The sequence below is a fragment of the Trichoderma gamsii genome (genome assembly GCF_001481775.2).
Source record: "Trichoderma gamsii strain T6085 chromosome Unknown Scaffold_30.2, whole genome shotgun sequence".
Taxonomy (NCBI): Eukaryota; Fungi; Ascomycota; class Sordariomycetes; order Hypocreales; family Hypocreaceae; genus Trichoderma; species Trichoderma gamsii.
In genome coordinates, this window is record NW_020171367.1 from 263927 (window position 1) to 286409 (window position 22483).

Consider the following 22483-nt stretch of genomic DNA (forward strand, 5'->3'; position numbering starts at 1 on the left):
CATGCAGTTGTATCAGAATATTGCTGCTTCAATCTGCTACCCTGGAGTCTCAAAATTTCGAGCCGCTTTTCCCCCTTTTCTGCTGTGGACTGGAAGAGAGCTGCTAAAATGGTACATCCACAGCGGCTCGTTTTTGTAGCCACGTACGCTATTTGGTTGTACCTTTTCTGACCTCCCACCTTGACCCCTGGCACTAGCGACAAGTACCCAGGTACCTCATTGGCAGCAGCTCACACTGATGCCTCAGAAACCAGGCCCCCACTCGTCCCTAGCTTGACCACCTGGCCATATACGGCTCCGACTCTCGATAGCGCCAGCAGGACACATTTTCGAGAAGCTGGTCAAGCCCAATTGAGAGCTGCCGTATCTGCTGCGATCCGATCCCCGCCGACGACAAAGAGCTCCAGAGACAGCAGACTCTGCCCGGCTCGTCCTGACCAGCAATTGTTGCATCCATCACAGCCTCGGCGTCTTATGTGGGAGGTCATCGAGTTCGATTCACCCCGCGCTCTACTTTCACCCACGCCACCTCCCTTTGCCTCGACCACATCCGCGACACCAGAGCCTTAGAAGGATAAAGCCGCCAAGATGAGATTGGACGTCAAGGTCAGATTCCAATACATTGGCCCCATTCCGTGCGGTGTCCGCGCTGCATGCTGCATACCAAGCTATGGATGTCGTCGCAAGACGACGGCCTAGTTTACCGCTTCTGCAATATCGCAACCGTGTCACTGACCATGAGCTTTGCAACAACAGCGCCAGCTTTACGCTCGAAGCGAACGAGTCAAGGGAATCGATTTCCACCCTCAGGAGCCATGGATCCTCACCACCCTATACAGCGGTATGTCACAGCAGGCAGCCTGAACCGAGAGGCCGATCTCGACTCGCATCACTAATGCACTCTCCTCTTTCTAGGCCACGTCAACATCTGGTCATACGAGACGCAGCAGATTGTCAAGTCATTCGAGCTCACAGATGTCCCCGTGCGAGCTGGTAGATTCGTTGCGCGAAAGAACTGGATAGTCTGTGGATCAGATGACTTCCAGCTGCGAGTCTACAACTACAACACCTCCGAAAAGATTACCTCCTTTGAGGCCCACCCCGACTATATCAGAGCCATCTGCGTTCACCCAACGCTGCCGTTTGTCCTGACCGCCTCCGATGATATGAGCATCAAGCTTTGGGACTGGGACAAGGGTTGGAAATGTGTCCAAGTTTTTGAGGGCCACAGCCACTATGTCATGGGTCTTGCCATTAACCCCAAAGATACAAACACGTTTGCGTCGGCGTGTTTGGACCGAACTGTCAAGATCTGGAGCTTGGGATCCGGCACCGCCAACTTCACCCTCGAGGCCCATGAAACCAAGGGTGTAAACCATGTCGACTACTACCCCCACTCCGACAAGCCTTACCTCCTCACCACTTCCGACGACCGAACAGTCAAGATCTGGGACTACACCACAAAGTCTCTGATTGCAACCCTCGAGGGGCACACCAACAACGTTTCGTTCGCCTGCTACCACCCTGAGCTGCCCGTCATCATCTCTGGTTCAGAAGACGGCACCATCAAGCTCTGGCACGCCAACACATACCGGCTGGAGCAGTCATTGAGCTATAGCTTGGAAAGAGCCTGGTGCGCCTCTTATCAGAAGGGAAAACAGGGCGTTGCCGTTGGTTACGATGACGGTGCTGTGGTGATCAAGCTGGGACGCGAGGAGCCGGCTGTTTCCATGGATCCCTCCGGCAAGCTGATTTGGGCAAAGCAGAACGAAGTCGTATCGTCCATCATCAAGGGAGATGCTTCTATCAAGGATAACGAGCCCATCACATTACCGACCAAGGATCTAGGCACCTGCGAAGTCTACCCCCAGACGCTTATCCACTCACCAAATGGCCGATTCGTTGCCGTGTGCGGTGACGGCGAGTACATCATTTACACGGCGCTGGCATGGCGCAACAAGGCCTTTGGATCTGCCATGGACTTTGTGTGGGCGTCAAAAGAGAACAGCAATGACTTTGCCATCCGAGAGTCGCCCATGAGCGTCAAGGTGTTCAAGAACTTTGTGGAGAAGAGCGGAGGCCTCGATGTTGGATTCCAGGCCGATGGTCTTACGGGAGGTGTTTTACTGGGTGTAACTGGCCAGGGCGGTGTCTCGTTCTTCGACTGGAACACTGGTGGCCTGGTTCGCAGAATCGAGGTAGAGCCCAAACAGGTCTACTGGTCAGAGAGCGGCGAGCTGGTGGCTATTGCTTGCGAAGATACGTTTTACGTACTGCGCTTCTCTCGCGAAAACTACGTCGAGGCTGTGCAATCCGGAGAGGTTGAGGAAGATGGCGTCGAATCAGCGTTCGAAGTCATTACCGATGTCAACGAATCGTAAGTATTGATGGGCATTTCTTCCATTTTGTGCATGAAAGCTTTCTAACACTTGACATAGCATTCGCACGGGTGAATGGGTAGGTGACTGCTTCATTTACACCAACAGCACCAACCGACTCAACTACCTGGTTGGCGACCAGACTTACACCATCTCTCACTTCGACAAGCCCATGTACCTCCTAGGTTACATCCAGAGAGATTCTCGCATCTACCTTGCCGATAAAGACGTCGGTGTCACCTCCTTTGCCCTGTCACAGCCCGTTCTCGAATACCAGACCTTGGTATTGCGCGAGGATATGGAGACGGCTGCTGAGCTGCTGCCTACTATCCCTGCCGATCAGCTGAACAAGGTTGCGAGATTCTTGGAAGGCCAAGGACACAAAGACCTTGCTCTGGAGGTTGCAACTGACCCCGAACACAAGTTTGAGCTCGCATTGGCCCTGAATCAGCTCACTATTGCTCTTGACCTGGCCCGACAAGCCGACGTCGAGCACAAGTGGAAGACTGTTGGAGACGCGGCTCTGACAGCCTGGGATGTCAATCTTGCTGCGGAGTGCTTTACACACGGCAAGGACTTGGGCTCTCTCCTCCTCGTATACTCATCAACAGGTGACCACGAGGGTCTCGCCAAGCTGGTCGCTCAGGCCGAAGAGGCCAATGCTCACAACGTGGCATTCTCGGCCGCTTGGCTCGTCGGAGACATTGACCGATGCGTGGACATCTTGACCAAGACTGGACGGGCAGTAGAAGCTACTCTGTTTGCCCAGACATACAAGCCTAGCCTAGCCGCGACCGCGGCGAAATCATGGAAAGAGAGCTTGGAGAAGAACAAGAAGGGACGAGTAGCCAAGTTGATTGGTGTGCCCGATGACGATGCGGAGCTGTTCCCGGAGTGGGATGAGTGGCTGAAGCTGGAGAGTGAGGGTGGCGTAGCCGCCGATGTCGATATGGCGACACCTAATAGCAAGTCTGAGGAAGAGGGCGAGGCTGAGGCTCAGGAAGAGGCAGAGGAAGAGGAACAGGACGAAGAAATGGAGGAGGCTAAGGAGGAGCAGGAGGCGTAAAAAGGGCACAAGGGAGAAAAAATCAACCGACTATTTTCTAGATGGCAGATGGCGTAGAAGAGGGATTTATGTGAATATGATTCTCAGCTGTTGTGTTGCGTTATACACTGCACCATATTTTTTACTTATAAAACAGCTGTATGGTTGGGTGGTTGATTGTGGGTAGTCACGGGGCCTGTGTTTGCTTGAATATACTAAACAGATGTTAATTAATTTTTTGATTCCAGCTTGTAGTGGATTTATGTGAATGATGTGAACAAGCCTCGAAGAGGGTGATGGTGTAAGGAGGTTGGCTAAAGGGGCACTTGGGGTTGTCAAGCAGCATTTTAAGCATAGTCAAGGTTTATATAGCTAATCTCTCTGATCGACGGTGTTTGGTCTCTTTTTCCTTTTTAGGAAATGATGATCTTTGTTGAAGAGGGTCTGTGACTATCAAAATTTCGATGTTTTGCACAATACTTGGACAATGTCCTGAATGCCACGTGCCCCTGATTAGTGAAAGTGTTTCAGCGCGAGACATTCGGGCCGCTCACTTACACGAGCTAAGCGCAAAGCAACTTGTCACAGTCAATGTCAATTCACGGCAAAAGAAAAGAAAGAAGAGAAAGCAGTGATGATTATGCGGAGCGGAAGATGCAATGCTCGCAATTGTTATTTATTGATTCATTAAAATTGATTAGCGTTCTAAGATGTCGTCTATCCTCCGTAAAAAGCGTGAAATTAGACATGTCTATATCCCCCCTTTCCTCCATCCGTTGAATCAAGAGTCCGTTTACAGGACAGCAGCAAGACCAGCAGCGGCGAGGACAGCAAGACCCATTCCAGTCTCACGAGCACCACCGGCCGTGCTGATGCCAGACTTGGGAACGCCAGAAGACTTGGAGGCGCCAGAGCCAGTAGGAGCAGCAACACCAGAGGTAGCAGTACCAGTAGCACCGGCGGCAGCGAGCAGGCTGTTGCTGCAGACGGGCACGAGGCTGGTGTAGGAGGCCAGGGCAGAGCAGTCAGACGCCAGCGAGGTCAGCTCGTCCTTGTGGCTGCTGAACCAGGACAGCACCTTTGCCTCGTAGGAGGAGTAGTCAGCGCTGAGGCTGGAGGCGACGCTGAGCTTGCAGGGGTCGGTCTGCGGGTGCTCGGTCAGGTCGGAGACGATGGCGGGAGGAGGCGTGGGAAGGGAAGAGACGATGCTCAGGGCCTCGGAGGCGCATTTGCTGGCGTCGGAGCCTGAGATACCGGTTGCGCGGGGGAGGAGGGCGCGGACGTCGAGGGCGGCGGAGGCCGAGGCGGCGAGGGAGAGGATGGCGATGGCAGAACGCATGATGGGTGGTTTGAGTGGATGATTGATATCAAATGAGTGAGTGAGTGAGCGTATTGAGAGTTGATACTATCGCGGAGTATGAGTGAGTGACTGGAGTTGAGAAACTACTACGAGACTGTTTCCTGTCAACTACGGGTCTTGGCGCTATATATATACTATTTCTGCTTTACAACTACATGCTACTAGTAACAATTCCAATAGTTCGGCAGAGTCATAGCTCGCGTTCTGTTGCCTAGAGACAAGTCCGTCAAACTGCGTCCAATGCAAACCACGCTGCAACGTTCTCCTTGCTCAGCCCAGCGTGTTTGAAGTGACGCTTCACCGAATCCAGACTTGGCGCAAAGACGGTGGGTTCCGTAATGTCGCTTCCCTGCGGCAGCTGAGCCTGGCAGGATTTAGCTCGGCTACGCTATTACATGCCTAGTGTAGCATTTTTTTTTCGTTTTCCTGCCGTTGTTTGAGTGTTTGAAGGGGTGTGGAAGGATGGTGGAAGAAGACGGGATAGGAAAAAAGGGGCTTCTGGCGCTAAAACGGGTTTGCTACGCTTTGAGAGCTGAGTACTAGTTTGGGAGCGAATAGCCTGGATGGGGGTTAGTGGCGTGCTGAGGCTGTTTGGGGAGATTGGAGGTTATGGGAGGGTTTCGGTGAGGCGTTTTGTACAGAGTCAATGGGCTGATGACTAGGAATGCTGGTTTGTACAAGTTATGGGTTTGTGAATGTCGTTGATACAATTTGATAAAAGCAAAACTACGTTATAGTGTATAATAATTGATGTGATATGATCCGGACTCCTGCATAAGCAGAGGGTAAATGTGCTTTGGTTGACGTGTAAGATGGTGGCTTGCTGGCTTTGCTGCAGTAGGTTGTTTACTATAGTCGGTCTGCCTGAGCTAACTAAGGTATCAACTAAAATAGTTTCCAGCATAGCCTCGAACAGCATTGACACATACATTTAGATGCATGACTTGTGTTGAGAGTGACAGCATTGGGGCAAGAGAAAGAAAGAATGAAAAGAAAGGGAATTGCTGCAGGAGTGCAATGCTCTATGAATACCGTGCAGTAAGCACTGAGTTTATCGCTTGTGCTTTTAGGCACCACCAGGGGTTTCGCATTTTTCGAGGGGTTCTGGACTTTTTCGGAGAGTTGCCGGTTGGCTTTACAGCGGTGGATAGAGGTAGCCAGGGTTTATTGGAACAAACATACTCTTACTCTGCTGACTTACAACTTACGATAGCATTTGGCGTATTCGCCTGCAAAGAATGATGCGACTATTTCTCTATATGCATGTAAATAGTATATCTCTACACCAAAGGTAGGATAGATGCGGAGAAGCTGAGACTTATCCATTCAGTGCGGCCGCCAGCTGTATTGGGGGACATATTAATCTGACGAATAGTAAGCAACCGCTGCACAAAGCCGCTTTTGAAAGTTGACTTCGCACAAGGTTTCAACGATTTCCTTGTTTCCGTTCGAGGCTGCAAAGTGCAGCATACTTTTGCCTCTGCTATCCATGTTAATGGCGGCTTCATAGCGCAGGGGTCTATGTCTGCTTGAACATATAAATCAGCCTCTGACACGTCGTTCGATTCTGAGCTCTTGGAGAGACGCTCTTGAGCGAGAGTTGTGATGGAAGTTGCGAACTAGCAAGGGTTGGCTGGTCTGGAAGTCGGTGAATGAGGCTCTGTACAGCCCTCCGTATAGAGGTTGGCTTAAGCCCGTGATAACATAAGCAGTAGGACTTACAATGGAGTTAGGTACTGATTGGCCCGAATCTTCTTGCATATGTCTAATTATTGTTTACTAACTGCGAGTAATCATAAATGCTGGATGTAAGCCTCATGCAACTGGCTGAACACTAGTCCGCAATTCGGCTGTAAAAAAAAGGCCGAAAGCAGCTTTCACCAAAACTTATATACCTGGCAACAAATACTTGAGGCCACTGGAGGTTTACATTCAGTCTGCACTCACATTACCCACCCACCCTCAGTATTGCATTCTCCTGATGTATTCCAACCGTAATTCCGAGGCAGATTCTGATGAGGAATATGACTCAGAAAGTTCCGGGAACTCAGAAAGCTCCGAGAATTCAGAGCCGGCATATACGCCTCTGCATAGTTTCTTTGAACGAGCCGACAGCGCATCGGCAAAGAAACTAGATCTCCCTTCTAGTTCAGTACCTCTGTTAAAATATCGGGCTCCATCAGAGGTTTGCAATACCTGTCGGCGCCTGTTACAGCTGATTTCGAACGTTGTGGCAACAGGCAGCCAATTCGACGGCAAATATTACGAAAGCTACGCAGCTGTGAAATCGTCCGCCGAGGATGGATGTGGAATCTGCTCAATGCTTCTCCGCGAGTTTCGAATTGAGCTAAAGGATAAAGTCAAGCCCGGCAAAAAGATGAAAACAGCGACACTACATGCCAGTGGATCTTCATTTTCGTGGCAGGTAGCGATTCCTTGGATGGACGGCGATCCAACTCCAGGATTCACACACCTGGAGCCTTGTGGCGCAGAGGATCAATACTGCTTGACGGCTAGGACTGAATCATTCGTGGCAGGTTCACAAAGTATGACGCTCTACCCACTGTGATGAATATCGCTGAAACTTTCTGTTCACTTTTTAGGTCTGGATTACGATTCCCCAGTTCCAAACACTCGAGATGCTTTAACATTGTGCAAAATTTGGTTTCAAAACTGCCGGGATTCGCATGAGACATGCAGTCTTCCACATGCTGATGTAGCTGAGGCCAGCCCTACTGCTGCAAGACTTGTTGCGGTCTCCAATGGAGAAGCTCGGCTTTGTCTGCCTGAAGAGCTGAGCCCTAATAGCCCTTACGCAGCCCTCAGCCACCGCTGGGGCTTCCTTAATTTCACGACGCTCAAGAAAGACAATATCAATGACTTTCAAAAACGAATCCCGCCAGAAGCTTTAACAAAGACTTTCCGAGATGCCATTGACACTTGCAGATACCTTGATATTCCATATATATGGATAGATTCTTTATGCATAATTCAAGATAGCGCAGAGGACTGGGCGCAGCAGTCAGCCCTAATGGCCCAGATATATGGGCAATGTGATCTAAATATTGCAGCTACTTCTGCTGAAGATGGCAGCGTTGGATGTTTCTTTGACCGGCCAAGAGACTGGACAGTTCAGATACGCCCGCTTCCTGAAAAAGACGACCTGATATTTGACTTTATGCCATCTCCCTTGATAAATCCAGAATTGGACGTATTGAATAACCGCGGTTGGGTTGTACAGGAGCGCTACCTGTCAAAACGGACTCTTCATTTTACCGCCAAGCAGGTATTCTGGGAATGTGACGGAGAATCGGCGTGTGAGACCTGCCCTGGCGGATATGAAAGAAGACCGACCAACTTTTGTCCCTATGAGCTCAAACGAAACGGCATGGACCGATCCAACTGGGATGACCTTGTGAGCCAGTACTCGGGAGCCCGTCTCACGCAATCCAGTGACCGGCTCATCGCTATAGAAGGGCTCGCAAGATCTATACAGGCGACTACAAACGACGAATATGTTGTCGGAATGTGGAAGGAATGGATTGAGAGGCAGCTGGCTTGGTCTCCTTCCGAAGAATTCAGGCCCATTCCTAATACATCATGCCCTTCCTGGTCATGGGCCTCAGGCATTGGTAGTGTGAGCCTCCCTTTGGTCTGGTTTGATGGGCATACCAACTCGCCCACTCATATTACACTCCATGACCTCCAAGTGCAGTATTTCACAGAGAACACCTTTCGGGACGTCAAGAGCGCTGTGATTCGCCTTCGCTGCAGCTACCTTCTCCGGGCAGTTCTTGAGCCAGTTGGAGATTCGCCCGACGTCTATTACAAGGCCAGATTCGGAGATCAAAAGTTTGAGGATGTTTACTTGAAAATTGACAACCCTGCCATTGCCAACAAGGCTCAGGTCATTCCTGCATATGTTTTGGTTATAGATGAGAGAAGTGGAATACTTCTAGAGCCTACAACTCAGGCAACTGGACAGTATAGGCGGATAGGGTCGTTGTTCACTTTTCAAGACTCTTTTGCAGAATCATTAGCATTTGCGAATTGTATTGAGCAAAGACAACTTGACGCATTCTCGGCTGTCGAGGAAGATGATGAAGGCAATGAAATATATATTATTGATTTAGTGTAGATATATAAGTGTTTGTAGCCTATTTTGAGAGAAATGCAACTTTGGATTTCTATTTACTGTTCAAGTCGTTTAGTCTGACTTTTGGTTTACTTTTTGAGAATAACAATAAATTGGTTAACGAATACGCGTAGAAAGATTTAAACCCCTTGCACGGCTTTGACTACTGATTGCACCACTTCTCAAGGTGGCAATTTCTCATGATAGGAAGCTAATTAACTTACAATAGCCGTAGCCCCCTTCGTAAGAGAATTCTAGTTTCAGCTGAGGAAGGTAATGGGCCAGTCGGTGGCAATGGCAGTGATCCTAGCCGAATTGCTCGAGTATCAGGAGAAATCAGCAGTGTAGGATGAGTAGTCATTGCTAACTTAAGGTTGGTCGACCTTGCATTGTATGAGTACCTATAGTGCTAAGAGTGACAGAATTGGTGCCTAAGAAATAAAGGCATAATGAGAAAGAAAGAGAGATATTCTGCATGGGTGAGGGAATAATTTAGCATGATCAAGTACTGGGACTATCGCGAGAGCTTGTAGACATTTTCAGGGGTTCTGGATGTTTCGGAGAGTTGCCGACTGACTCAGCAGCAGTAACTAGACGTAAATAGTCAAGGGATGCGAAGAAAAAACGAGAATCCTGTTTATAAGAACGATAGTTACTTTATCAAACCATAATGTAATCAAAACAGAAAGTTAATATTCTCAGCGCGATCCACTATAAAGACTAGGTATTGTCTCTTCTATATAGCCAAGTACAGCATTTTATCATTGTGAATAGAAGCTCCAACAGCCGGCTACAATTTCTGGAGATTGAATAGCTATGCCATGGCCAAGATAGCTGAAGCTCGTAAAGGAATGTATTCTTGTGCCCCCGGCAATCTCCACCCGTTCATATCCTAGTCCTAGATAGACCAAGAGAAGTTTTTGATGAGAGTACCATCGCCGTCGTGGCCTCCGAAAGCCTGCCACAAATCGAGGCACATGTCGATGGAGTGGTCGTTGCTGAGGTTTCGATCCGCAACAATGGCGGTTCTCGTGACACCGTTGTGCTTCATAGTGATGGTCTTGCCGCAAAGGGTATTATGCTGGGCCTGGCCGTATTTGTCAAAGATATCAGAAGGCATGGCGACGAAGGATTTCTTCGGATCAATATTCGTGAAGAAGGTGCTGATTCCGCATGCACCGCTGGTCCTGAGGATGTCGTGGCATGCGGATGCCGAGCCATATCTGTAAATCGAGCCGTTGGTGCCGGAACCAGAAGCTCGTTTGGTGATCTCTTCAGTCGGGGCTGCAGATACACTGAGTGAGAGGACGAGTGCGGCGACAAAGCTTATAAGAAGCATTTTGAAGATGATGTTGAGGAAGCAAAGAGAATTTGTATCGTTGTTTTTGATGTGATTGCCAATGTGATCGTGGAGTTCTTGTTATTGACTGATGAAACGAAGAGTAAGATCTGCCAATTCAGCGGTCCTCAGCTATGTATTTATATTTGACGGATCACACCTGAAGTTTGTCAAAGAACTGATTCTTTACATCAAAGAATGATCCAAGTCATAAAATGGCAGGCTAACGGATTGGGAACGCTGAACAAAGGCAAACTCTCCTAGGAATACCCTTTTGTGAACAGTTCTTCGGCATAATGTAAAATTAGTCTTTTGTTGGTATCTCGAATCAGATGATGAGCGATTCGCACTCCCGTAGTCCAAGCTCGACTTATCATTCGTGGGACTTACATGAATGAAAGTCTAGACTCATGAAGATGAAAGTCTAGACTCACGAAGATGAACGTCGAGGTGATGAGAGCTATGCTACATCTTTGTTCCTTGCCTGCGTTGGCCCACTTCCATGTCACCGGCATCAATAAGAGTATCGCCTTTTTGGCTAGACCATTTATATGTTTCTACTAATCTTAGCTTACTGTGTTACTCCTGAGTTTGGGATCTCTCGCACATTTTGCCCCAATCAATGTAATTGTACACTCTTTGCCTATAATACTGTCAGACCGGTATCCAGAGCAGAAGAATTGCCGGTAATCGTTTTTCGGGGTCTTATACCAAAAAAGAACTCGAAAACGTACATCAGGCTCAGGCATATGTACCTTTATTTCATTTTACCAACACATTTGACCAACAAAGCTCACTAACATAATTCACAAACATACCAGAGAAGGACCTAGAAAACATATAACTGGCTTAGGCAGAATATATCACCAACACACTTCACCAACGCATTTCGCTAATGCATTTCACCAACACATTTCACTAACATATACCGCCAGCACATACCGGAGAAGGAACTCGAAAACATATAATAAACTTTGGCAGAATGTATCACCAACACATTTCACCAACACAGTTCTTGTATTTAGCACTGTATATCACTACTTAGAATGCGTGTTTTATTTCCCATCACCATGCTGATGCTGGCGTTTGTGGCCTTGCGTAGGCGTGCTCCTGCAGCTAAAAAGCAGGACAACTTATACGGGGAGATATAAAGTGCTTATGTTAGGTCATATACACCAGGAATGTTATCAATTGTGATCTAATTTTAATAGAATTGGCAAGTAGTCTGCCATGCTGTTAATTTACAACGTCCTTTGTAGTCGGCGTTCATGGACATGCAGCAATCTGACATATGCATTAGAGTGGGCCGAATCAAGGTTAGGAGATTAGGTATTGCTGTAGCTGCCGAAACTGTCAAATGCTCCAGGTACACGTACATGATCTGATGCTAGTAGCCATTCGTAAGCCTTTGTCTGGCTTATGGCAGTGGATCGAAACAATTTTAAGCTACGGCGTTCCTACATACATGTATGTATCGTTTCCGGGAAACTTCCGTCGCGGCAGTCAGCTCGCATTGGTATATTCTACAGACTATTGGGTGGCCGGCCAATGCGTCAAATGTTGGGCCAGACGCACAATATCTCGCCCAGACTTCAGGGTCTGTGCGGAAAGCTTATGTATTGTTACACACTTTACCCGGGCGTAGAACATGATCTAGAACTTTATACAAGCAAACGCAAATACATACAATTAGAGTAATGTGAAACCACTAATGGCTAGAAAATGATATGTCTCCTTCGAGTGACATCTCATCAAACGGCGACCAACGATTCTAGTAGTCACAAAGTGTAACCAAAACTACTGCCTGAATTTGATGGCATTGCAGCCTTGTACTGACTTCCTCCACGATTAGACATTATAAGTGGCGAAGCTCGGCGCACCAGATGGTTGTGGCGGCCTTATGTACTGGGTAGAACAGAAACAAAACTCAAGAACGGAAGAATTTGGAGGACATACCCGACGCTGTGATTAAGTATCTAGAAAGAAATCTGACTCAACAGCCGATCATGGGCAAAGCATACCCCAGATAACCCTGCAAGGGATCTGACGGTGGCAACTTATTTCCCGCTCCTTAGCATCTCGTATCTTTACGGCAGCCTTTATACACCTCGGCATGAACAGTAATCCGGCCAATTCGGCAAAGTGGCAATGCTGTTTGTTACAGAGGCTCATGAGAGTTGGTGGTGGTAGCTGTGGAGACTATCAGGGCGATGAGCTGTGCTGAATTAATGGCACATGTCGAGCTACGATTAAGCATCAATGTGTGTTGGAGGGCAAAATAGGCCTAGATCGTGGGACCAATTATACCGCGAGGATATTCCAATTTAGGAATGTCCAAGTGGTGCTTCCCGCGCCACCATTTGCTCGAGCGATTTCTCTTATAAAGCTTGACATGGACACGGGGTTAGGGGCTTCTTACGCCTGCAACGAACCTAGCTAAACAAGGTGGTAGTCGGATGAGACCATGTCAGCTGTCAGTGTTGAATCTCACTCGAAAGGCTCCTGCTGGACTTGGCGTCTTACACTGGCGACCCGGAAAATATTTGATCACGAGAGGTGAATCATACTTTGAAGCCTCAGCCCAGCGATCCTCAGAGGAAAGGCTGAATGGTTGTACCAATTGGCGGGAAGAAACCAAGTTCAAATTCAGTATAGGATCAGGAGTAAAGCTAGCGGAGAACGCTCTACATCAGCTCTTTTTTACTTCCTTCGTGGAATGATATGCTCGGCAAACTACATGTGATCAGATATGACGAGACAGTCTGGTTGAATGGCCAAGTTCCGACCAGGGGCAGCCTTGCTGGCCATTAGCTCTTGGAATATGAAGAGATTCTCTTATTACAATTTGTATCTAACGTAGACGAAATATTAAAGTAACCCGTTCATCCATCTAGCAAATGCTGCCGTTGCTGCAGCTCTGCGAGCAGTTGTATTCTCCGTCCAAATCGGCATCTGAACCATACATATCGTAACCCAGGAACCATCCATTCAGCGTCTCGTGCAGATAGTTCAAGTTCTGCGGGTCACCATGTGCCTTGCCCTCTGAAGAGCAAGGATACCCTTCTGTCAAGCCCTTTCCACCATTCAGACCCGTGCCGTCACTGGCCGTAAACCACCCGTTATACGAGCCCAGCGCATGGACAGCGTTGCCGCCAGTGTTATCCAGAGCCGAACGCAAGACCCAAGCTCCGCAGTCGACGTTGTCCTGGATGGGATACTGGCAGCTGCCTTGGCCGTTTTGGCAGTTGGACGGGTCGCACTGCATCAGGCCGGGCGTTGAGCCTCCAGCATCGGCATTGCAAGAAGACTCCTGCATGGCAATGAAGGCCAGGATGGCAGGGTCGATGTTGTATTTTGAGCCGGAGCTCTTGAAGTACTGGTCGTACTGCTGGCAAGGCTGGCCTACGCCGTTGTAGTAGTCATCCAGCGAGATGTGTGTGAGGCTGTTGATGTCGAGGAACGGAGGCTCCCAGCCATTGCCCTGGACACCGGTGTTGAGCCATTGCTGTGAACCGTTGGGACCACAGGCGCCAGAGCCACCCGTTGTAGGTGAACAAGCTCCCTGGGCATTGGGATTTGTTTGAGCAGCTGCCAAGTTGGCAAAGAGGAGGGCCTTGGCGGCGAGAATTGTGCGGTGTGAGGAATGCATGTTGAGGGTGTATAATGAGAGGTAGCTGAGTCTGAGGAGCGTAAACTCTCTGAAAGACGCATCCTCACTCTATGTTATATACTGTTTCTCAAGGGGTACCTGAGTTACCAGGTATAGTACCCAAGTAGTCTATCGTGTTGTCGATCACCAGCCACTAAGCGGCGGCACAGATCCGGGAAGAATACGGGGCAGCTTCTTTACCCTAATTAGGCAACTCGCGCTTCCTAATAGGGCAGCTGAGGCAACTCGATTAGTTATTTGTTTTCGGCATAGTTTATAGCTTTACGGAGAATGGCAGGTGGGCAGCGGAATGCCTGGCTAAAAGCCCGCGCTGAGAGTCCTTGTGGCCCGCTTGTAATACAACGTTCCCCGTCATTGACGGATCTCAAGTGCTAAAAAGTCCGGCCCTCGTTCACTGATGAGGTGACATTTCGGGTCTCGTATGCCTCGCTTTCAACTATTTACTACCTACTACTACATGTAAGCCGCATTAGTAGGGACGCAGGCCTCGTATTACGGCGCATCGCGGCCTTATTTTCTCTCTTCTAACCACAAGTCTAAGACAATCTTCAGCTGCAGCGGGCTCAAGGACTTTGCTCAGCACACAATTGAAGTCCGTTCGTAGTTGCCGCCGAGCCGAATGAATCGTAGTCTATGTTGTTGCATTGAAAAGGCGGTATGAGGAGAACATGAGCGTTCCGCTGTAAATCTACATGTACCGAATCAGCAGCAATTGCATATTTTTGCTACACATCTCTAAGTCGGCATTGGTTTCCGTGAAACGGTGCTACATACTTGGTAGTCAATTCTCCAATTGCTAGTCATAATGCAGGGCGCGGTGGCATTTCGAAGCCTCGTCGGAGTTTACGCCGGCATGCAAATTGGCCATCGTCATAAGATCCAACGAGGCTCTGACCAGCATATCGGGCCATTTAAACACTGTTACATAGTTGATCTGCGGTGCCAAGCATACGAACCAGGCAATAGCATGGAATATTCTAGGTTGTTGAAGCCAGCAAAAGAGACTGGCCATGCTTTCGGGGCTCGGCGACGCAATCTGGCGCCAATCGAGATGGTTCATCCTCAGCTCGTTTCATACTGGTGGGCCAACTACTTACATAGCACCTAGCGCATGAAACACAATTAAGCCGAATCATGAAAAGGAGGATGAGTAATCCGAGATTTGAGTTGTTTGTAACTCAAAAACAAGAATAGTAACTCTAATTTCAATTCTATAGGCTCAACATATGCGTAGTCTTATTGATGAGTAAAACATGTGCTAAAAGTGTAGAGATCCATGTCCGTCAAAGGGCAGTTGCCGACTTACAGCCTGGCGACGAGTTTGTCGCCCAAAGAGTTGATGCTGGCTTCGAAATTCGGCTGTGTTCTTGGCCTTCCCAGTTTGCACCAATCTTGCCAGGAACAGTATGCCTGCCAGTAGTCCCAATACAGGGAACATCAAATGTTTGGGATCATGGCCATTATCGCCTGAAAGGCTGCCCTTGAGAAAGCAGAGCTCACCCAATGCTAGATTTATTATATCGTCCCAAATCCCATAGCACTATAGTACAGCCCAATTGTTATCAATTGCCTCTGTAAATTGAGATAAAATGAACAAGTACGGCGCACAAATACTAATTTTTAGATGACACTGGTTGTTGCGCTCTATTGCCATGACACTGAGAGGCTCTATTCCCTTGCTCTGGCGGCTGAACGGTGGGCTAGCACTCTCAATTCCAAAGACAACTTGGGATGGACATGGTATTGAGGTTGGGGATACTGTAGCTCTTGGCGGTGTCTTTGAACGCGGTTGCGCCTTGGTCACTTGGGTCATTTGAACTCCGACCAGCCGAGGTTTGAGCACCGACCGACCGAATTGTTTGCGCCATCGCAGCATGTTCATATTGTCAAAGTCTCCACTGTTTCCTTTCAAGAAACTGGCATTGGACTAAAAAAATACATCATTTATTGTTTGATAGAGCATTCTTTGTGCGGATCATACTTGATATCTTACTGACATTGGCTGGAACTTCATACGATACGCCGATGCAAAAGCACCTAGGTAACGACGGCAAGACCTATTGAAGAATGCATCTTGTAGAATGGGTTAGCGAGATTGATATTCGTCAAATATGGTAGCAATTGATCTTCTGCTTATCTGTGACGAGGACGGAGTGAATTCTATATCCTACATTAGAAGAATCTCTAGATTCCTACTGTATACTTACAAAGTCGAATTACGAGGATGACTACTGGACCAGGATAAATCGATCGGCAAATGCCGAGCCTAGCTGGTCTCTAGTGTCGGCGTAAGTCGTCTAAGCTTTTCACCGGCGAAGTTCCGGCGTTGAAGCTCAGGAAACATGGGCACCCGAGACTTGCCATAATAGGAAGGTGATTGCACTCGTGAAGGGGATTGGAGGGAAATTACAATGGTACTAAGGCAGTATATGCGTGTACGGCGCGACCTGTCTCTAGTACGTGATACTTGAGTATCCGCAAATACGAAGCATGGCCTGAAGAGTATGATAATGATATACATGCATATCTCTGTATTTGTCCTTTAATCATCCAAACAAAGACTGCTTTCTGCTTGCTCAGGCATGGTTAAGAAAGAGTCTTTTGCAACTGACGCCAACTTTGGATGTATTTTGGATCATTTGTTGCTACGTCAAGAATAGACTCTTTGAAGTACTGGGCTTGAAGTTTGTTATAAATGAAAAGGCAAGATATATATTACAGAAAATAAACTTATAATCACGAATGACAGTCGCAAATACAGTAAAAAGATAGATATATAGAGACAAGCAAGTTGAATAGATGAAAAGTAATCTTTGCAAAAGAGAGCATTTCCGATCTCCAATATCTTCACTTTCGAATTCTCTGGCATCCCCCGGCCAGGCACTAGGAAAATAATTCCCAGACGGGAGCTGATCCTGCGCAACGGACTATATCTCTGCCGTTCGAGAGCTCGCATACTTCCTTGGAGGTGGAGGACATGAGTTCCAATTCGGCTGAAGCCATGTTCTCGGTTGCTCGTCCAATCAAAGCTTTTAGCTACGGCGGACCACCGACTCTTATAGCAGAGACGATTATGGTAATTATACCAAGAGGTGCTGTCGCAAGCATAATGCATTCCGACCATCCCAAAGATTGGCTAAGGAATTGCATGGTAACACGCTCTCAAAAAAGAGCCAACAGTCTAGGATGATATGTTGGATTAGGTATAAAAAAACATGCGCTGGGCGGTGATGCTCTGTTGGAAGGGAGTCTCTTACGGGCTGAGGTCTGAGGACAGGTTATTGGAGAAATCATCTCCACCATCTGCATCAGCAGGCTCCAAAAGGAAGAGATAGAAAACAACTAGAAAAGTGAAAGAAAGCGTTATTTTGTTGTTCGTGATAGTTTGCGGCTTGGTGTTGAGGCGATACAATTTGAAGTTATTTGTTTGAAGTCGACACAGTAGAAGACGCTCGTTTGGCCGACCTTTTCTGTCTTCAAATTAGTTTTTGATCAAAAATTTGCAACTTGAAAGATTATAATAAGTTCTTGCACCTGGGTAGGTAGAAAGTGGTGTTATTCGAGGAGAAGGATATCGACTAATTCAGCTGGTGGCCATAAAGTATTATAGTATTTTACGCACCAGCGTACAAATCAATAAGTCCCCATGTTTTGAGCTGCTGGCTTCACGTAGCAATCCATCTCGGCTGTACATGGGCTAATCAGCTGCAGGTCACTATATGTAGACATGGACCAATCCAACTGTATCCAATTGGCTAGATAAGACGGCAGAATGCATTTCATATTACAGCAATACTGCATGGTGAGATGACTGCTCGAAGGTTTTGGCCCCAGTGGCGAAAAGCCTCCTTTTCTCGCGATATGTTCTTTCATCCATGATGAATTGTTCAAGGCGAGCTCCCCCAGGCCGTGGTACAAATGACTCTGAGGATACACAGGTAACTGATGGCGGAAACCTAGGTACCTACCACCTACCTACCTCAGCGCTATGGCTTGGCTTCATTTAACCCTTCTATTTATAGCATAAGAAGCGTCGGCATCATATATTACATTTAGGGTTAGATGGCTTGCTGTAGCATTTTGTCAAGGTCTGCCGGCGTCTTGGTGTTTGTTTACTGTCCTTATTGAAAAACAAATTTTGTAAATACTTTTTATTAAGCTCATTGTTTATATATTACTATATTCTTAATATATAAAAGTTACTTCATATTCGTATAAATACAATCCCATGAATCATCTATCAAATCAACAAGCCATGAATCTTGTTCTAAGCTTCTAATAAAGCTATCTGTAATCATAGTATCCCCAGCTGAACTAGTAAACACTTCATTTATATCCTTCTCTAGGTTTAAATGAGGCATGTTTTCAGTCATCTCTGTCCACATTAACATTTTAACTACCTTAAAAAAATGCAGTGCTTTATTCAACACTCCTCTGTTGAGCCTATCATTCTCTACTATTTCGGCCATCTTCAGGGCGCATTCGGCTCTCTCAGAATAAAAATCAAGGATTTGAATCACATCAGCGCGTTTTCTGGTTTCGGCCAGGTCCCAGCCAGGTTCGTTGAGCGTATTGAGCTTGAAAAGGACTACAAGGCAGTGGGTAAGTTGGGTGAAGCTGTCAACAGAGATTCCAACCCAGTCAGGAAGTGCCAGATTGTCAAACACAGCTAAAAGGTGCTCGATTCCGAATAAAGCCGACTCAAGGTCTTGAACCCTTTGAAGGTGGGTTCCATTATGTTGGTTGCTATTTTCGTTGCGCCGTAGGAAGAATTCCTTTATTTTCAGCTCTGTACTAGCCAGATAAGACAGTGTAACTCCTAGAGATTTCTGTTAAATTCACCATTCAAATATGCATTTAATGAGGTTGGAAGGGTTCTATACTCTCTGATCGAAACTTTTCAGGTAAGTTTTGTCTTATATCGTCAAGCTGCCTAAGCAATGCCAAATATAAAATTCTGGACGGTGGGTTCAGGTTTCCGCTTTCTGTAATCTCGCTTACGGGACAGGTGATCCGATTCGTAATGAATTGACATCTTATTTGAGTTGCCAAAAGGATATCGAGGCTCGTCTGAGTACCTTGACTCAAAGTTCGGGCACAATCCTCTAGATACGGTGTCCAATTGAGCGGATACGTTTTCCTATACCCTGCCCACGTACTAGTTCCCGTTAGCCAGACGGCGATTTGTAACCAATTTGATGCTACTCACGCGGAGGTAAGATGAAACAGTGCAGCGAATGTGCGACGTTCTTCCATGGTCCGGTCAAGCCTTGCGGATGTCTGGTGGGCTGTCAAACTGTTGGGTCTGCCACGTGGTGATGTTCCATTGTGTAAGTCAAGTTCGAAAGCCATCGACACGGCCATCTGAGTAAGCATAGTCATGAAGGGCTTCTCTTTTTTACAGTGATGCGACCTGAAGTAGTCAGTCCATAGTACCTGTTTCAAAAGCTTCGGTGCAAATCCGATTTCATACCATGAGCAAAAGCAAATTATGCCGAGAAGGAGATCCAAGCTTGCATGATGTTCACACAGGACCCGTCGGGATATAATTTTCCAAACGTGATCTGCAAGATCGAATTGCTTCGAAACGACCTTTGTAGTCAACACCATGATGATAAGCCAAACAAAAGGCTTCTCCCTGCGTAAATCGGAGGCAGATGATGTGTTTGGAATGTGTATGAATGGAAACATGGGGATAAAAGCACGACGAAACGTTGCTAATTGCTCCTCAGCCTCCCACTCCGTGGCAGTATCAGTAGGTATATCACCCGCAATTGGTGATGGAGGACTGGGCGCCATCGACGGTGGGTCATTTGGGGTTTCGGTTGGCCGAAATAGATGAACGACGCTTTCAGTCGTGTCAATAACGACTTCTGATCCACGCCCAATCGAAGGAACGATAGGCCCATCTGGCGATCTCACTGTTGATGGAGTGTCGTCATTGCCAGGCCTAACTTCAAGGATTTGTTCGACGGGCTGTTTGGTGGACGCCTGGGAGCGCAAAAGGGATATCACGTTGTCCAGCTTTTCTTCCAGTAGATTACGGGGCGGTGGTGACTGCGCTGATCGAGAGGAAGCCTTTTGAGCTCTGCGCTTACGTATAGATACCGGTTGTTCACAAGCCTTGGCAAGACGATGGCACCTAGATACGCCGTTAATTAGCAATATGTCTGAAAGCGAAGTAGATCAGCGAGAGGGCAGCACTCTCACCTCTCACATCCTGAGCCGTCAGACCGATAGAAACATTTGCATTTGGCTCGGGAACAAGCCACGCATGCTCGTCCATACGGCGCTGGAGTCAGTGACTCTACTGCTGCTTGGTGGAAGGCACTGGACTGCATCGCTTCATTCTAGACGAGATCAACTCCGCCGGATTCCGATCAGGATTCTCAGATGACAAGTCGTTCGATGGGAGAGCGCCGGAAACCCACGGGAGCTGGTGACTAGCAACCCGCGGGAGGTGGCTCGAAACCCGCGGATGTAGCTACCCCGATCCTAACCCCGCGGGGTTGGAAGATGCCATGCCTGCGGGATTGGTTAGAGTTGTGGCAATATACCACCATCTAGCACGACTTCGAAGAGGGTACGTACAGCAGGAGGGAGATATAAGAACACTGTAAGGAAAGAAGTAAGACTATTCATGGCAATATACTCAAACTACATCACCTTTTATTCACATTCTTGAGTAGTTGTTAACAAGTCCATACACACAAATCGTCCCTTATAACTTTGACATCTTAAGATTTCATTTTCTCCTTGCCATTCCTCGCATATTGTCCAAAGCCAGCCCGACTTGTTACACATTCTATCTCCTTGCCGACAAGATAAAAATGCCTTTCACAAAATCTCACAGCCTCAATTCCGATGGTTATGCTTCACAAACAGCCTGGCGTGACATTCAGAAGTTTCTTCCCCAAAGTCTCCATTTCACGGCTGAGCACTGTCCTGTGGAAGAGTGGTGGGAGCACAAGGGATACAGACTCCATCTGGACCGATGGCGCAACGCAACAGCCAAAATCCGGTTGATCCTCCACCACGGCGTTGGAACCAATGGCCGCCAAATGTCAATGATTCTCGGAGTGCCCCTGCACAAGGCCGGCTTCGAGCTTGTCGCCATCGACATGCCTGGCTACGGCTGCACGGAGGCACCTGCTGGCCAAGTCTGGTCATACGACGACTGGGTGCAATTATCGAGCGATTTCATCGACCACGAGCTGGAGGCCGATCCGCGGCCCATTGCCCTCTACGGCTTAAGTGCTGGTGGAATGCTGACCTACCATTCTGCCGCTCTCAACCAGAAGGTCAAAGGCATCATTGGCATGACTTTCCTTGATCAGCGCATCCAGCAAGTCGCTGACACTACAGCGAGGAACCTTTTCATGAGCCGTATCGGACTGCCCTTTACTCGCGCTGCAAACGCAACAGGTTTCGCGCGCGCCAAGATACCCATGGCACTCGCAAGCAAAATGTCAACGCTGGTAAACAATGAGGACGCGTTACGGATATTCTTAAGCGACAGCACCTCAGCAGGGTCAGCAGCCTCGATGCGTTTCTTAGCGACTTACTCGCAGTATGAACCGGCCATAGAGCCAGAAGCCTTTGACTTGTGCCCTGTGCTTTTGACCCAACCTTTGCTAGACCGATGGACACCTTTGGAGTTGAGTAAGCTATTCTTGTCTTCTATTACCAAGGTGCCTGTACAAACTGTAGAGCTTGAAAACGCAGGTCATTATCCCCTCGAGGAACCTGGGCTACAGCAAATGGCAGATGCTATTATTGAATTTTTGAACAAATTGAGCTTTTAAATAACTATAATCCAATATGTTATTTATTCTTTTCATAAAGTTATTAGTATTAGTATTATTATTATAGATAAGTTATAGCTGAAATGCACTCTAGCTGACAACGTTCTTGATGCGAGCTTCCATTCTTCTATTTATAGCCCAAGAGGTTTCGCCTCTGATAATTGAATTCTCTGAAAGTCCCTGGAAATAGATTCTTATACACCCAATTACCGTTCGCTTTCTGACTTGAGAGATTATTGCTCGATGCTTGTTGGGCCCTCCTGTGCTTGCATGAAAAATTGTAATCTCGGTATTAGTAGGTCGATGAGGCGGGACCAGGTGAGGTAAAATTAGAAACTCACTTGAAATAGATAAGTTGCGTTTTTGAGATATTGTTGAGAGCGAGCTAGGATATCATGTAGTGCCACTGGCGCTTTCAATTACTGTGGCGAAAATAGGCACACCTGGCGGGGGTGGACTTTTGAACTGGATCTCACAAACAGTTTTGCTCAAAACACGAGCAAGGAATTTCTCAAGCAAATCCAACAAAAATAGTAGTAAGGTAAACTCCCTATCATCTTGTGGACTCGAAATAGATGAGCGGCGTCTCTGACTTGATGCTACGATCAGCGGTCAAATAGGGATCAAGAATTTGAATATCATGCGGGCGACAGACTAATTATCTCGAGCATTCCAAGTTGTTTTCGTCCTCAGCTGCACCGATCTTGTATGTTCCACAAGAAGCCCCGTTCTAGATGAGAAAAAGGCAGCT

The 22483-nt window shown here is 47.5% G+C and overlaps 7 protein-coding genes across 7 annotated transcripts; 3 read left to right on the plus strand and 4 right to left on the minus strand.

Annotated features, from left to right (window-relative positions):
- Positions 1 to 588: 588 nt before the first annotated feature.
- On the plus strand, positions 589 to 3444 carry TGAM01_v207834 (coatomer subunit beta; the record flags this gene model as incomplete). The annotated part of the gene is made up of 4 exons (XM_018805302.2): positions 589 to 606; positions 757 to 841; positions 916 to 2377; positions 2439 to 3444. The coding sequence occupies 4 exons, from the start codon at positions 589 to 591 to the stop codon at positions 3442 to 3444; spliced, it is 2571 nt and encodes an 856-aa protein (XP_018661473.1).
- Positions 3445 to 4216: 772 nt separating this feature from the next.
- TGAM01_v207835 (hypothetical protein) lies at positions 4217 to 4762 on the minus strand (the record flags this gene model as incomplete). The annotated part of the gene is made up of 1 exon (XM_018805301.1): positions 4217 to 4762. The coding sequence occupies one exon, from the start codon at positions 4760 to 4762 to the stop codon at positions 4217 to 4219; it is 546 nt and encodes a 181-aa protein (XP_018661472.1).
- A 2002-nt stretch (positions 4763 to 6764) lies between these two features.
- On the plus strand, positions 6765 to 8921 carry TGAM01_v207836 (hypothetical protein; the record flags this gene model as incomplete). The annotated part of the gene is made up of 2 exons (XM_018805300.2): positions 6765 to 7329; positions 7387 to 8921. The coding sequence occupies 2 exons, from the start codon at positions 6765 to 6767 to the stop codon at positions 8919 to 8921; spliced, it is 2100 nt and encodes a 699-aa protein (XP_018661471.1).
- An 895-nt stretch (positions 8922 to 9816) lies between these two features.
- On the minus strand, positions 9817 to 10257 carry TGAM01_v207837 (hypothetical protein; the record flags this gene model as incomplete). Its single annotated transcript, XM_018805299.1, has 1 exon — positions 9817 to 10257. One exon carries the CDS (start codon positions 10255 to 10257, stop codon positions 9817 to 9819), a length of 441 nt encoding a protein of 146 aa, XP_018661470.1.
- A 2890-nt stretch (positions 10258 to 13147) lies between these two features.
- On the minus strand, positions 13148 to 13906 carry TGAM01_v207838 (hypothetical protein; the record flags this gene model as incomplete). The annotated part of the gene is made up of 1 exon (XM_018805298.1): positions 13148 to 13906. One exon carries the CDS (start codon positions 13904 to 13906, stop codon positions 13148 to 13150), a length of 759 nt encoding a protein of 252 aa, XP_018661469.1.
- A 5226-nt stretch (positions 13907 to 19132) lies between these two features.
- TGAM01_v207839 (hypothetical protein) lies at positions 19133 to 20268 on the minus strand (the record flags this gene model as incomplete). Its single annotated transcript, XM_024550185.1, has 3 exons — positions 19133 to 19340; positions 19401 to 20069; positions 20138 to 20268. 3 exons carry the CDS (start codon positions 20266 to 20268, stop codon positions 19133 to 19135), a joined length of 1008 nt encoding a protein of 335 aa, XP_024405080.1.
- A 489-nt stretch (positions 20269 to 20757) lies between these two features.
- On the plus strand, positions 20758 to 21732 carry TGAM01_v207840 (hypothetical protein; the record flags this gene model as incomplete). The annotated part of the gene is made up of 1 exon (XM_018805297.1): positions 20758 to 21732. One exon carries the CDS (start codon positions 20758 to 20760, stop codon positions 21730 to 21732), a length of 975 nt encoding a protein of 324 aa, XP_018661468.1.
- Positions 21733 to 22483: the final 751 nt, after the last annotated feature.